The 17,399-nt window shown below is 36.1% G+C and overlaps 1 protein-coding gene across 1 annotated transcript; it reads right to left on the bottom strand.

The window, feature by feature from the left end:
• Positions 1–6,211: 6,211 nt before the first annotated feature.
• LOC108370678 (brefeldin A-inhibited guanine nucleotide-exchange protein 3) lies at positions 6,212–17,047 on the bottom strand (the record flags this gene model as incomplete). Its single annotated transcript, XM_017626058.1, has 8 exons — positions 6,212–9,514; positions 10,968–11,141; positions 11,198–11,633; positions 11,924–12,291; positions 12,372–13,463; positions 13,713–13,869; positions 15,987–16,307; positions 16,407–17,047. Coding segments are annotated over 8 exons (5,820 nt in total), but the record flags the coding sequence as incomplete, so codon positions are not given.
• Between the last annotated feature and the right edge of the window lie 352 nt (positions 17,048–17,399).

The following is a 17,399-nucleotide window of genomic DNA, read 5'->3' as shown; positions in this document are numbered from 1 at the left end:
AAAACAAAAAACTGAGCAAATTGAAAGCATTTCTATTTTCAATGTATAAACGCAAAGTAAGCGAACAAATTTTTAGTTCTCAATTTGGTTGCATTATCAAAACATTTTTGCCTACCAAAAGCTTCATCAAATCAACCAAGCTACCACTTGTCGGTCCTATTCAGAGCTAACACGTTTCTAATTTCTATAGTGTATACAACTGGTTTATCTTACTTTGGCATTGTACTTTTCGTTTAGTAATGTGTTTCTAGTTTCAATGCTAAATGGGAAGAATTAAAAAGAATTTTTCGCGATTGCTCGGATCGTTGAATGAGTAAAGCCACTTAATTGTTTCGCATTAAATTTTGCATTGAATTTTGGCTGAAAAGAAAACATTTTGTGGTCAAATTGTTTGCATTTTTTATTTGATGGCATTTAAAAAATTTTTTAAATCGCGAGTTTTTTTTACTTCTTCTATCTTTCTGTAAGTTAAGCACTGAACCATCTATACTGAAATTCAGAGATACTTACGAACCACTTCTTGATCGCATACAGCGCCTCGAACTAATGAACCAAACCCAGCTTAAGGCTCAATATTTTGTGATTGATTTAGAGAATTTTCCTTATACATATTTGGCAAAATAACACCCAATTGAAATGAGGACACCGGTTACCTTTTCTTTTAGTGTTTGTTCATATATGTACATATGCAGCTACTACACGTTCTACAAAAGTGGCTTAACTCAAAATATACTCTTTTTAATATAAGCAATATTCGTCTGTAATTTTCTAAAAAAAAAAACACACACACACACAGTTAAGGCTCCCATCCCCATACGATTAACTTAAACTCAGAAATAGTTGTTTGTGTTTTCTGTAAAACGGCGATTTACGAGCTACTACATTTTTGAAGAACGTGTGCGATGTTTTTAATTTTGAGATTTACGAGTACGCTGTTGCCCCTTACATATCCTCTATGTTTCACAAATGAAAAGACAAGAAATCATATGGTTTTGAATGCGAAAGCGCTTTTTATTTTTTTTTTATATATATATTTGCATTTAAGTTTCTTAATTTGTTTACAACAAAGTATTTAGATATATAAACTTTGTTATGTTTAGTCTTAAAAGCAAAAACATACTCAATTATAATTATAGATAATTTATTGTATTTTAGAATAAAAAAGTACGAAAGTTAAACACACAATAACATACCAAACAACTTTCGTTACATACTTGCATACGTAGTACGTACATAAGCATGTACATATGTATGTTCCATTCAAAGTACAAATGCGAGTTTCTACATTCATACGCACACATGTATGCACATTAGGGTGGTCCAAAAAAAAGTAAAGTCGGAAATTTAATGCTCTCACCCCCTAGGATTGTTCTATACCAAAAAAAAATATACCCCTGTTTTTTTATTTTAAAATCAAAATATATTTAGAGGTCGCTCAAAGCGCTCAAAGTTTCCCATGTATTTTGTATGGGGAAAAAAAGACTTTTCGTAGAAATTGCATAGAATCCATGGAAATCAAAATTTTTCAATCTGAAAACTCTGCTTCTCTTCAGAAGACTTCAGAGAATAATGCCCAACTGTTTATTTAAACATTTTTTAATCTTAACTATTTTTTAAGGGTCTCCGAAATATCCCAAAAAAAATCAAATATACAAACAGAAATATACAAAAGAAAAAATAGTTTAAATTAAAAAACGTTTAAATAAACAATTGGGCATTATTCTCTGAAGTCCTCTGAAGAGAAGCAGAGTTCTCAGATTGAAAAATTTTGAATTTCATGGATTCTATGCCATTTCTACGAAAAGTCTTTTTTTCCCCATACAAAATACATGGGAAACTTTGAGCGACCTCTAAATATATTTTGATTTTAAAATAAAAAAAGGGGTATATTTTTTTTGGTATAGAACAATCCTAGGGGGTGAGAGCATTAAATTTCCGACTTTACTTTTCTCCCATACATTTTTGGACCACCCTAATGTACATATGTACCTATGACTCATCTCCATACAGATATACTGCATATTGTCAAATTTTATAAACTTGCTAGCCTTATTCTTTCAGCAAGTAGGTGTCAATATTGCTAGATACGTGCATTCTTATACATACATACACACATACGTACATAAAAATGAATGGGCACACAGCGAAACATCTTTAAGCGGAACTATTGAAAACAAATGGACTTAGCGTCAAAATATTATGAATATTTAGTGGGCTATTTAAAAACGTTTTTTGCCTTTTGAAATTTCTATTTCGTCCTCTCCCCACCCTGTTTTTTGCAATATTCATCTTATTTTGGGAGATATTGCAAAAAAAATGCGACCTGAAAGGTCTTTTGTATCTCTACAGATAGTTCCTAACCCAGTATGCCCTAGACACCATCATCTTCCCTAATGAATCCTAAAAGGACTATGGTAGTCGAATCTCTTATTTCCATGGGTTTGACTTTAGAGTTTTGAAGTAAGTTAAGGCTGGTTTTCACTATGTCAAATTCAGTGGCATTGTCATCAAATAAGTGAAAACACATTGTCAAATGGAACTAAAAAGCGGTATATCAATTGATTTATATCAGAATAGGTCTTCAGTCGTGCACATATGCTGCTAAATTGGCTATCTCTCCATTTTTGGTCCATAATATAATCGTTAAAGATATGAAAAAAACGAAGATAATGTTGTGTCAAAATATGTTGTCAAAATATGACATAGTGAAAACCAGCCATTAATTTTTGTCTAGTCAGGGCTGGACCGTCACAAAGAATGTGTTCGAAAGATTCCTTGTCTTCAAGACAGAGCCGGCAATTCCGACTCTCCGATAACAAATAACATTGAGAGATAGCCACAGAGCTTCGCCTGCCAGCAAGTTTCACAATTCACTAGGATAAGGCGAAAGTTGGTACGAGCAGGTCTACAAAATTTTGGTTAGATTGAAAGAACATTACTCCCCCCGACTGGTTTGCTTGCTAATCTGCTGTTAGTCCCGGCAAGGATCTCTGGGCATGGATGGTCCAAAGAGATTACGAAAATTTCGCCACTTCAACTCTGTTCCGGTATTGAAAAAATCCATAATGTGTCGTAATTGCATCAATTATGTGCCAAATTGTTTACCTGACATTGTTGGTTATAAATAGAGGTGGACTAATAAATTACAACAACAACAAAAATCATTACAAGGTTTTTCCTTAATCTTTTTAGTTTTCCCTGTGATAATGAAACATTATGAAGGGTTCTTGGTTACTTTTCCCTTCTTATAAATATGCGGATAAATCAAATAATGTATTTCGGTATTTTTGAAAGTAGACTTGTTAAAATAGAATGGGGTAACTTGTTTTCTAAAAAAGTCACAAAAAATTAATTTAATTTAATTTAATTTAAAATTTTGCGTGATAAAAAAAATAATTTGCCTATTCGAAATATACAGTGGCTCTAACGAATAATCGTACAAGCTTTATATCCGAATGTATGTGAATAAATGCATAAGTATTAGACTGTGTGTTTGTGATAAAACGACTATTTTTTCGGTCTCATATGCAAATGTAGATTTTGGTCACGTGCTTGCAAAAATAAGAATTTTCAATTATACAAATTGTTCTGCTATTTTTTTTTTGACAATTAAATACAACCCATAAAATAAAAATACACACATTCAATTTTAGTATAATAAAGTGCAAGCTTCAATAGCTTGGACTTACCGTTGATTTTTTCTTTCCTTTTTGTTGAAGGTTTCGCTCATTTTCTTCCATATAAAAATTCCACCACCATGGAAGGGTAAGTCCCAGCTACTTCAAACGAGAGCTGGGATACTATCGATAGTTGAAAACTGCCGCCACTATCGATAGTTTTTGAAAACTATGGCTCAGGCGATTACTATGGCTCAGGTTATATTCTTGAAAACTCGGAAAAAATTTTGTTTTCAAAATGGTGAGTGCCGTTTTTTCAAAACCAATGTGGCGGACAAAGTTTTGAAAAATAATTGGATTCATTGGAAAGTTGTTACGGAATTGCAAGTAACAGTAAAATTTTAAATATTCTTATGGAATTTATTCTATGGTTTTAAAATGTATCCGTTAAAAAAACGCCAAACTCAGTTGTGCAAGCAAAGCATTGTAAGCAGCTGGGCGTAAACTAATTTCCATTAACTCGATTGCGCATTATTATTCTTTTAACCTCTTGGCCTATGGATTCCTTTTCATTTATACGTATGCATGTATGTACATATGTATTACTTAGGTAGGTATGAACGAAGGTAACTCCATTAGCATGAACTTTTTGCAGTTATAGTGTTGGTTTATTGTAATTTAGGTAGATAATAATTATTGAGCTAGTAATTATAATATCGATACACGATTATGTATGTACGTATCTATTTACACCAGTTATTATAATTTTATAAATTTATAAAGCAATTAAGTATTTAGCGTTAGGCGCGTACACAATTCATACTTAATCATCTTCTGTATTAACTATAGATCTCATCATTAAACACCCGTACTTTATCAAACGAAAAGACGAAAAAAAATTAAGTCATCATTCATTTTTACATGTAGATCCTCTGTGTTACAGAGTTGGAGGGAAATATTCTGCTCTGAAGTTAGACCTCAAACATCTAATTAATCACTTAAACGTCTATACAACTACGAATGTACTATTTGCTATTTATTCAAAACAAGTACATTTAGTTTCAAAAGTTGTGCTCCTCTTCAAGAATGTATGTAGGTATGTATGTATGTTTGTAGTGTCTATCTGGTATTTTTAAGTTTATATCAAAACCGGTCAATTATTTTGAAACTTTGCATATTGTTGCATCCACTGACAACACCCAAATCCTTGGAGGGTGGAATGAGTTGAATGAAAGTTCGTGAAAGATTTGCAAATATTTTTTAAGCACAAAAGAAATCGCTTTCCTCACTTTATTGCCGATTAGAGGCGAAGTTTAAAAAAAAAATTGGTTGGTCAAACTCATTTCGTTGAGTTTTTATTTTGAAATGTGTCGCGCCGCCGTCTGCTGCCATCACAATGAAAGTGAAAAGTTTAATTCTGTTTCGTGTATTAGTAGTAAATAGTTTGTTATTAGGACGTGACTTGTGGGCAAAAATAGGCTTCAAACCTGTTAGATTTTTTTTTTTTGGACAAAACGCTGGTGACGGGTCGATTCGGTCTTGGTAGGTACTACTCTCAGATTCAAAAAATATAGCTTAATTTGTACGTGCATAGTTTTGTAGTAAGCGCATAGAAGCAAATATTCATTATAAAAATAAAGCATATATATATATATATATATATATTTGTTTTAATAAATATGTACGTATGCATGTATGTATGTATATTCACTCCTATTCTGATTGGCGATAGTACGAGTAAATATGTAATTGTTTGCACACTCTCATTAGTAGTGGTTCGAGACACTTGTTATGCCTGAAAAGTTCCGATATGCTTAGTTAGAAGAAATTTTATGTTTGCAAAAAGATATCAATCTGATTGATTACTTACATATGTACATATATACATATATATATGCATGCATATTATTCCTATATACATACATAGTATTTCAAAACTATTATTTTTAGCATTACGTACATATATATGTACATTTGCAGAAATTACGATTATCGTCAATCAAATGGGAGCAAATCTTAGAATGTATTTATGTATAAGTATAAATATATGTATATTTACTTGCAGGGTATAATGTATATATGCATGTGTATGTAAAGTATGTATGTATGTACATATGTATGAGACATTCTTCGTCAACTGAAGCCCCCCTCTCTCCAAAATTGGCTCAGGCGAAAAAAGGGGTTATATTCTTGTAAACTCGGTAAAAATGTGTTTTTTTTTTAATGATGAGTGGCGTTTTTTGAAATCCAAAAGGGCGGACAAAATTTTGAGAAGTGATTGGGTTCATTTGAAATTTGCTACTCCATGCGTTTTTAAAATTCAAAATGTCGGATAAATTTTTGAAAATTCACTTATCTCCTCTTCGAAATTATTTTCAGATTAAAAACCCATTTCAATTCTTGAAAATTCGGTAAAAAATAGTTTCTTTAAAAATTGCTGTGTTTTGAAATGCAATGTGTATCCGACACCAATAGGGCGGACAGAAATTTAAAATTCACTTGAAATTTGTTGCTCGTTGGTTTTTGAGATCGCTGATTACGAATATGATCGTGGCATTTTAAAATTTATCCAGCTCCAATATGGCGCATTGAATACATTTTGTTTTTTTTTTAATTTCCGTCATTTTGAATTTAAAAAATTCATGGTCATATTCATAATCAGCGACAGCAAAAAACCTCTAGTGACAGGTTTCGAGCGAATTCCATAAATTAAAAACTTTTCCGCCATATTGGACTCAAAAAACGCCACTCATAATTTTAAAAAAAAAAAACTTTTTACCGTTTTTTTTAAGAATATAACCCCCTTTCTCGCCCGAACCAATTTTGGTGATATGGGGGCTTCAGTTGACGAAGAATGCCACATATGTATGTGTACGTATGCATGCATGTATTTATGAATATTATTTACGTAAATATGAATACATATTATATATGATATTTGTAGAGTATGTGTATATATATATATGTATGTGCATATATACCTAAACATAGTACAGGCATATGTAATTAAATATGTAAAAGCTTGTATGTATATACTTATGTATGCTTAATATGTATGTAGTTATGCATGTATATGTATATGTATGTAGGTATGTATGCATTTATGGATTAATGATGTATATGGACAGCATGATTATCTTTCAGTCGTCTTAGATACTTCTGTTCTACATACATAAGTACTATATATCAATTCCATTGCTAGTCCCATAATCAAATCGGCCTCAATGAATTTTTTACAAATCAAAATAAAACTCAACAAGCATAGCCTAAAATTGATTAACTTTCAATTCATTGCCTTGCAACTGTACTAGCCGAAAGGCTTCACGTATAGTTGGTGTCATTAAAAGTTTAAGATTCTCCTCGGCCTCGCCGGGCAAAGAACGCAGCAACTCCATGGATGCCACAACAAGTTGTGCCAAAGCAGCTTTCTTATAATTCGAATCCTTAAGTATGCTGGATGCACGTTGTTGTTCGATTTCCGGTGAAATCGTTTCCGATTCACATTTCTGCGGGCGATTCGTATCGAAGGGATTGTTACGGCTTTTCGGTTGAAATTCGCTAATCAATGTTGTCATTGTGACATTTTCCTCCTCCAGTTGAATGCTTTTATTGGGCGAGGTATCCGTCGTTTCCGAATGACTGGACGTGCTGACATTGTCACAATTACTGTTAATGGATATGCGCATCGGTTTGGCGTTTATATGTTTGTGTTGTGTTAGAATGCGCTTCTCACTACCATCTCCGGTGCGCAGTTTTCCATTCTCGATATCATGCATTGCTGAGTTATTCAAATACAATTCGCACACTAGGTTCCAAGCGTCCTGTAGACAAAACAAATAACGTACAAAATTCTCCTTCTTCTTAACGGTTGTTGTATTGAGGCGCGAGCAGGATTCCAGTATAAAATTCAAGTCCTCTGGTCCCAGATTATAGACTACAATATCATTTAAATACGAATCCACTAAAGCAATGTAGTAGATCATCCACGATGAAGTCATTTGTTTGTATAAATTTGCTGCATACTCGATGTTGGATACCTTCTGCATTAGAAACTTAAGACCAGGGCGGGAGTCAAATTCAAGCGAACTCGTCAAATACTGTTTGACGCAACGCAGTAAAATTTCCTTGGATCGGAAGTCCAAGTCGTAGTCGTGACTAGATGCTGAAGTTGCATAATTGTCGAAAATGCACGTGGACACCGCCTGTGGTACACACTTTAGGCGGGATAGTAAAAGCTTCGCAACTAATTGCAATAGCATTTGATTGGCTAACAAGCCAACTACCAAATTTTTGAATGGTATGCGAATCACAAAGTTATCCAGATTCGAATTGAATCCATTGTTTAACGGATATAATAGGAATGAATAGCTGCGTTCATCGGTCAAATGTTTATCCAAGTGGCTAGTTACCTTCGGGGTCGGCTCTCGTTGATTATCGGAAAGAAATACCTGTTGCGCTAATGAGTAGATGCGAGTCAATTCGTCCACGGTACTATCGCGTCGAGCTGCCACCTTGACATTGGCGCAGTCACCATAAAAACTATTCGACTTCTCATGGAAGGCGAACGACAATTGCCGCAGTGGAGCGATGGTCACTGTGCAGGCGCGATGAATGGCCGAACATGCAATCATCCATTGTGACTCATTGAACAGCATTCCAGTGGATAAGATGACGTGCTTTAGGCACGATACGCCGACTCGTGCCACCGACTCCTGCGCCTGCGCGGCACATTCAATTAAAACGAGCAGCAGCTGTTTCAGCGCCAATGTCGCCGATCCGGATATTTTCGTTGGCGAATCAATTACATTTGCTCCACTTTCCTCGCTCGAAGAGGAACTATCATATTGATTTGTGTGTTGAGTATTGTCATTATTATCAACTCGTTCGGTTACGAATTTCAATTTAGAATACAAAGAATTTTCAGTATTACTATTGCTAGTAGCGCTACTGCCCGCGGTTGGGTTGGGCGCTGTGTGCACAATTTGAGTTACGCGTGTTTTCATAACGCACTGTTTTCGGCTATCAGTTACCGATTTCTCGATGAATTCCACAACCAAATCGGTGGTCATGCAGCAACAGTGCTTAAAGTTTTTCTCAATTAATGACCATGGAGCACCAGTTTTATTTATGTAACGTAGCCAGTCTTGAATCATCGGTATCAACAGGTGGTTTATGCAGTAGAACCCGAAGTCCATACCGGGACTGGCGAGGAGATTTTTAAATAGTTTAAAAATTGTCTGAAGGATTGGCGCTTGATGTGAATAAGGGCAAACGATAAGTGAGTTGGTCAAGCCGTCCAGCAAGAGGAACCAAACTTTTAACACCCCTGAGGGTTTATCCATTTCATCAATTTTCACAATTGTATCTTTGTCGATATGCAGTGAACGATACGAGATCATGTGCTGTTCATTTTTCGTTTGTAAATAATCATTGCCAAAGTAGGTGAAATTTTCCATTGAATTTGGAATGTTTGCGTCGATTATGTGTGTATAGGAGATGCCTTTAATTTTGTATGTTGAATGAAAGTTTGGACATTTCGGCATATTATACATAAATCCTAAAATAGACGAACAGCGCTCCAAGAATCGCAAAGTTTCGTGCAAAAACTCCGTGGGTCGAAAGTTGTTCTCATCTTCGCTGCTTGAATTGCTATTAGATGTTCCACCGCCTGAAATCTCCAGGTAGGATAACAAGCAGAGTATACAATCCAATCCGGCATTAGCGAATACTAAAGTATTATCGGAATCGAGGAAGACTCTGAAGATATCGATAATATTACTCATATTAAGCATACGGCTGCGAGCATTGCGTAATGTTCCGAAAAGTGGGCGCCAACCTGAACGGATTTCCGTTCGATGCGCTTCAACTATTTCATACAAGCAGGCCACAATTTGATCCTGAAAATAAAAAAAAAGAATAATTTCATTTAAATTCTTATCAAGAATTTCATCTACATAAATTCTTAGCAATGATCAAAATGACAAACAAATGAAATCTATATGTGTACATTAGGGTGGTCCAAAAAAAGCATGTTATAGAGTAAAGTCGTAATCTTTATGCTCTCACCCCCTAGGATTGCTCTACATTTATCGAAAAAATACTAATATTTTTTATTTTGAAATCAAAAAATATTTAGAGGTATGGTAAAAAATCGCTTTTCTGGGGGTTTTGGCGGACCTGTAAAATATAGTTACTATGCAAAAATGGTTAAATAAATAATTGGGTATTATTGGGTATATAAAGTTTGAAACTGGGATTTGTATGCTTTTGGTTAAAGGTAGAACAATTTTTTTTTATAGAAAAATAACACAAACAAAAATTACCTCGAAAAACACGACGAATATTTAAAAAATTAAAACATGGTCATTTGATTGAGTTACCGTATGTATAGTATACAAATCTATGCTTAAGCTCTATCTAACTTTTTAATTAGAGGAAGTAGAAAAAATCTTAAATAAATATGTACATTAGCGTGCTTCACCAAAAAAAAGTTGCTTTATAAAATTTGTAAAAATTTTTAGGTAGATGTTTTAAGCTCAAACTCTTCGATCATCTGCTGATTTTTGGAAACATATTTTTAAAAACTAATTTTATTTATAAAAATCTCGATTTTTGGAAATATTTTCAAAACGATCCAGCTTACCTAAATCTTAATATTTTTCCGAAATATTTTAGCGGAAGTCTTAAAATATAAAATGTTTTACAATCGCAATAGAAAAATAGTACCGCTTTTTATGGAGAGTGGTGCACGCTAATGTACATATGTAAACTGAAATATTATAGTACAGTTGCAAGTTTTTTGAAAGAAAGTGTTCTATCGAAATTTGAATTATATACCGTTGGCAATTTTTGGAATATAGATATGTATATAATGTAATTTAAGAAAGACAAGGAGCAGTCCTCGGACTTCTACTACATTGTGGCAGATCTTCCTCTTTTTGAGCATCTACTACATTTACACAGAAGGCATGAAATCTACCACATATTCCCGTTTTTAAGTAAATAGTTTAGTTTTTGTTCGTCATAAATTTATTTTATTTTTTTTTCATTTTAAGAGCGAAAAATTTTCCAACACTAAACACAATGTGATTAAAAGAAAGGTGGCAGCATTCCGCAAGGTTGCGGAAATCTCTCAAAGTATGTTCGAAAAAATTTTTTATGTAAAAGAAAATGCGTTACACTGTCAACCACAAAAAAAAATGGCGAAAAATGTACGAGTTTTTTTAGCAATTTCAAATTTGCACTTCATTATGTATACTAAAACTTGAAATTTTTTCTGAGATTTTTCTTCATGGTAATTTTTACATACATATGCATACATAAGTATTGAATTCGCTACGCAAAATGTACCTGTACGTCTGCATCACAAGTGTCCATGCTCAAAAGATTTTCGAATGGCTTTAGCAGTGCCTCGTTAAAGTGAAAATGTGGCAGCTCAGATTGCTCCACTAAGAGTGCCGTTATTATGTCATGTATATATTCGATGGCCCTTTTGGATATCACACGATCTCGGTGGCAAGAAGCCTGAAAGTTGACAAAATGTAGCAACCAACTTAGATAAGTCCTGCATCAATACTTACGTCCATTAGATGAGGCCCCGTTATTGCCCACACCTTAAGTATATGCAAAAGAGGTCTGGAACTTTTGAACACCTTTAAAGTAACGTCACCGATTCGATGCAATAAAAGCGACATCGGAAGCGTGTCCATTTTTTTCCAACCTTTGCTGGGCCACCAAATACGGGTGCCTTTGCGCGTAACATTATTTTTATAGAGCTGTTCACGAGAAGCTTTACACAGGTTCTTCAGAAACTGACAAAGTGATGGTAGACTCAAACGCTCAGCGGCATCAGAAAAAAGATTTTCAGCCTGGTGGGATAGGGCGCACAAGACTTTTGAGGTATCACCCTGACTTAGTAATACAGTTTCATTAGTGCCAGAATAAACCTTCAGAATGGATGTAATATTAGTATTAGGGCTTTGTAGAGGTGCTTGAAGAAAACTGTAGACATCCACGCTGTAAAAATAGATGTGCATTTATGGTTACAAACATGTCTGCCTAAATTAGCCAAAGTGTTATGATAAAAAAGTTTATCCTTAGAGAAAAGCTGCATATCGAGGGCTTATATTCAATAATCTCTATCACGTTTCTGTTCACGACCCATGTGGGAGTTAGCCATCATCACGGATGTTAGTTCTAACTGTACCATCCAATAGCAAATTCATTTACTTTTATATCAGAAATTGGAGATAGAAGGTACTGAATATATGTAAACCCTCGATATCTATATTTCAAGAGAATATTACCAGGTTTCGTCGTCATCTATGGGTAGTGAGGACAAGTTCAGCTTATCATTTTGGCAAGCATTATTTAGCTTTTCGCCAGTCTCCATATCGCGACGTCCTGTACCCGGCGACGTGCCTACCGCTGAATTTTGCAAACTGAAAATGTCATGTTCCAATTGGCTGACGTGCCGGCAAACCGCAAATACAGATTGCCAACAATCCGAGCTATAAGAACCCAAATTCAAGCCGCCGTTCAACACCACATCCATTGACATCGCTTGACTAGCTGATATTCTCGGTCCGTTGGTCTGGCACACATTTGATGCCAGCAGGCCCAGAATTTTCCCTGCCAAATGTTGCAAATTCAAGCTGTTACTTAAGGTGGCCGCCTGAACGTAAAAGAAATATAAAAACGACTCAAATTACTTTGTAAAGAGACAATTATCGCATGAGTTATTCAACATTTTACCGAATGTAAACCATCTAGACACATTGCATATAACGCCTCTCCATTGGAGTTTTTGGCCTTTGCTTTGACACGCAGTGTACGTTTCGACAAGGCCACCAATTTATTTGAATTGTTACACGATAGATCACCTAGACCCGAACTCAAAACTATAACCATAGAGTCCCAGCAGCAGGTTAGTAGGCGCCGACACAGTTTCTTGGCAGCCTCACGTCGTTTATTATCCTGTTCATCGGTATACTTAATATTGGCCATCTGTAAACGCTGCCACTCGGAGAGCATCTGCGTGGGTCCCAACCCACCAGCATCACAAAGCATATCCACCAGTGCACTTCGTGAATTGGTACCTTCCAATTCCTCCCTACTCATCGCTTCTAGAACATTCGAGACCAATATGGACTGGTATAATTCACAGAGCCAAGGAGACGAAAGGTACACCAAAACACCAGTGTTCTGGACAGATGTAACAAATTGCTGCTCCGACATCGGAATCAATATCTCCTTCTGTGGGTCGTCATAGTAGCCAGCCTTTGTTAGTTGTAGGCTGAGTAACAACGACGAATAAATCGCTAAGTAAATGCCATCGGCATTGATGGCCGTCAGGTGGTAGTCGAAATCTGAGAAGTTCATTGTGTTTTCTTGACACACGACCGATGCAAATTCTTGCATGGCCTCGTCAACTTCAATACACGAGCGCAAATGCAAAAGTTTTGGCACCAAATCTTTTCTCAACGCTTTTGAAAAATCCCGCGCGTGTTGCCGATCATTGTCGATGTCGGTTCGTACTGGTATGACAGGAGCCTCGAGATGTGTGTAGGGCCATCGGTTTTCCACGCGTGATGTTTCATCGCTCGAAGTTGATTGTTCCTCCTCTTCAGGCCCCTCTGTATCACCCGAACCATTCGAAGCTGCATCGTGTTCAGGATGGTCACCGTCACTGTCTGAGCCGGAGGAGGTTTCAAATACACTCTGACGAAACTCTACAATCGCATCACGGTATGGCGCGGGCAGACGTGCCATCGATTGGTATGTTAATGGGCCTGTATAATCGGCATCCTTTAATGTTTCATGACGACTGTTTACGGTGTTCACAATCTGTAGATAAATACATACGTATGTATAAGTGCATGCCAATATATCGTCGGCTGAGATGAAGATTGCCCTATCTCGGCTGTCGCTTCGAAAACGCCACATCTCAATACATATATATAAATTCAATATATCGGCAGCTGAAATAGGCCGTTCTTCAACCATTTGCTGAGATAGGGCGATCTTCCACTCAACTGTAGATACTCTCCTGTATAAAATTTTACGTATGATGGTACGTATAAATATTATGGTTACCTGATCGCTTATCATCGATTCAGTGAGTTCACCACTGCAGAGAATTTGTAAACTGTCCAGTAGGGCGACCATGCATTCTACGCTTGCCTGTAAGCCTGCCTCTACTCCGGAACCAGCACTGACGCCATAAGCACACTCTTCCATTGCATCAATCATACTGAAAATATGGGAATATTTAAATGTGCATACATATTAACTAGGCTCGTTAAACTCTATTTTTTTTTAAGCTAGAAGCAATGGCTAGGATAGAAATTTGTTTTCATTATTTTACAAAACTTTATTTTCCATTCGAATCATCAGAGTATTTAGTTGTCCTCCGGGTAAACCAATAGCTGATTAAATATTTCACGCATATGGGATGTGCCACGCCTCCTCATACCATACTATAAGCGTCTTCCAAAGTTACATATATATTCACGCCAAATTTCAAAGTCATGGTTCTCAATCCCTTTTACTTACCATAAGCGCCTACTATGCAAATGTCTCCACTAAATATCGATCTCATGCGACTTATAGTTTCAAAGTACCTTCAGAAACCTCTTTCGTCTGACAGCGATATTTTGATAAATTTTTCAATTACCTAGCTCCACTTTTCAAGCAGATGATAACCCATTTCAAAATATAGCTATGCACATTTTTTTCGCCGAGACTAACCAGTTGGCACCCATATTCTAATATTTAATATTACTTGGGTATAATTTACGTAAACTCGAATTTTTCAATCAGGTGGCAACCCTCTAAAAAATTATCTAAAAAACCTCCTCGCCGAGAAGTGTTTCCACAAGCGGATGTAAGGTTCCAACAAACCAACATCCATTTTTTATACAAATCGTTACTGGAGATGGCCATGGGACTAAATATTCAGTCCCGACCCGCCCATCCCGAAATTCAATTTTTAAGTCCCGCCATCCCGCCCATCCCGACGTTTTTCAGAATTGTACCGCGGGTCCCGTGGGTCCCGAAATCTATCACTAAGAAAAATTCACATGTCTCAAATTAATTTTAAAAAACAAAAAAAAAATAATGATAGATTTGGCATCTTCCGATTATTTAGTTTTGCTTTGCTGTTCGTTTTCGTCCCAATAAAACATAAAAAAGTGCATATTTCACACATCGTTTTTAAGAAAGATTTTCCGAATTCGCTGAGGTTGCGCTTCTATCGGGACTGTCGGGAAAGGATTTTGGTCCCGTCCCGCCCGCAAAGTTTCACAGACCTTCCCGATACCGCCCATCCCGGCCAATTTGAAATCAGTACCGTGAGTCCCGCGGGTCCCGATATCCCGCGCCCATCTCTAATCGTTACCTTAATTTACAAAGGCCCCAAACAACACTTTTTTCTTTACAGATATTGGTAGTATATATTAAAATACACCTTCAATAAAAATTTGAAAAGGTTAGTACCAAAAACAATGGAGTTATGCCACTTTTTAAAATGCTCTATCCATATACATATATGATTTGATTTTTATAATGTTTTTTGCTTCTTCTTATAAATTAAAAAAAAATGGTGGTTAGGGCCTTTGTGAATTAAGGTGATGATATGTATGTATGTTGACTTTTTTTATTTGTAAATCAAAAAACATATATAAGCTCAAAGCGCTCAAAGTTTTCCTTGTATTTTATATGGGGAAAAAACAACTTGTAGAAATGGTACGGAATTCTTGAAAATTAATATTTTTCGATCGGAAAACTTTAGTTCTCTACAGGAGACTTCCAATAACAATACCCAATTATTTACTTAACTATTTTTTAATACTAAAGATTTTCCATTTATCCCCCCATTGCATTTTCTGGGGGCTTTGGCGGATCTTTAAATATAGTTACTATGAAAAATTGGTTAAACAAATAATTAGGTATTATTATTAAGAACCTCCCGAAGAGAAATAGAGTTTTCAGATCAATATCGAATCCATATAAAATACATGGAAAACTAGCCATTGACTCTAGCTCAAAAATCGACTTTTGCGAACCTGCTTAATGTACATATTGTCACACTTATGCCACAAGCATGAATTTGCATATTTATCAGTTTCGTGTAACTGGGTTGAATTGATTAACCTTTGGCTGTTCTATGTTATACCGAAACCCAGAATACCATGCGTACACTCAAACCACATACATATTTTACAATTTCAGTTGCATAAATGTAGTTAAGTCTCGTAAAAAAACTTTCAAACTTGATTTCCCACAATTTTTATTTTTACACATTCATGTTTCTGGCATATGGGCGACGATATGTGATTTTGTGCATTGGACAACTTAAAAAAAACTTACAGCCGAAATAATGCCATTTCATCACTACATCCTTGGCCAGTATTTTTATCAACGTACAAAATAACCGCTAGGTCTATTAAACGCTCCGGACTTTTTAATATTTCACGAACACATTTCAGTGGCTCGGTGCGATTTTGTGGCGATGGCAGCAGAAGCATGCGATGGAAGAGTGCTTCCAACATGGGTCGCAGTGAACCATAAGCTCCCGCAATCCGCAGCAGCTGAATTCCAGTTAAGTACACGCAACGGGCTTGGGGACCATCTAAGCCGGGACCAGTAAAAAAGCCACGTGCTTCGTTTTCAATCAAGTTTAGTGCATCTCTAAATGTTAAATGAAATTAATTGTTATATAAATAATTGAGCATGTATGTATTTATATTATGTATACATAGTATGTATGTACATATGTATCCAACTCACTTGTAAGTAAATTTTTTGTCCAAATTAATACGGCCTGGCGAACCCAATGCTGCGGCCAGAGTTGGGCAAAATTTCTGCCATAGGAATGATGTAAAATGTGGATTTGCATGAACATTTCGTGGCAACGCGGACGTCAGTGTCAAAATGCATTCAGTTAAGTATAGGGAGCAATTATTCTCGGGTTTTTTGTTGGGCGAACCACTCGCCGCCGGCTCTACCAAACGACTGCATAGCCATTGCATTACCGGTATCACTTCGTTGTACACCGCTGATGCTTGTGTCTGTGTCATTAGACCGGGTGGTGCAGTTTTTTTCACCTCTTCGGCCTCCTCAATGAGAAATGCGCAAAAAGTGCGCAAGCATTGTGATGCTGCTGCCAGCGAGGCGGCTTTGGTGGCACGTGAGCCCAACTCCCAACACTCGCCGCAACGTGAAAGTGTTTCGATGAGAAGACGACCATTTAGTGTGCACGCAGGTGAGCAAGCCATAGCCAAAAATAAGCGTAGAACATTGATAACGGTCTCCTCGCTACTGGTTGTGGGTAAAATTCCACTTGTGGCGCGGAGCAACTGTGCGGGCAACCATACAGAATCATCCTCTGGTTCGAGGCCGATGTAAAAACGTTCATCCTTAATTATACGCTAAAGGTAAAGCAAATAAATATTGGGATCACTCTTTGTTTTAACTAAAGAATATCATTTTTCATGGTGGACTACCCATACCAAAATCAGTTCGTACGTCTGAACATTTTTAATATTTACTCTTGAAACTTTTATATAAGTACATATATTAACAAATCAAATGTTTTGATACAAATTTGGTAATTTCCCAAAACTTGAAATGTGGTTTCTTAGAATCAACAGCAAAAGAAAAAAATTACAAAAGCAGCAGCGAGATTTTTCAACACGCTTATAAAATGCAGTCCAATTCAATTCGTAGCTTCGTAAAAAAGTCGTTCATCTTTTTCACAAATTTTAATGAGAAATTAGGGCT

The sequence above is a fragment of the Rhagoletis zephyria genome, unplaced genomic scaffold (assembly GCF_001687245.7).
Source record: "Rhagoletis zephyria isolate East Lansing unplaced genomic scaffold, Rhagoletis_zephyria_1.1 Rzeph_scaffold_04391, whole genome shotgun sequence".
Classification (NCBI taxonomy): Eukaryota; Metazoa; Arthropoda; class Insecta; order Diptera; family Tephritidae; genus Rhagoletis; species Rhagoletis zephyria.
Note: the sequence above shows the minus strand (reverse complement) of the source record. Positions and strands in the feature narration are given on the sequence as shown.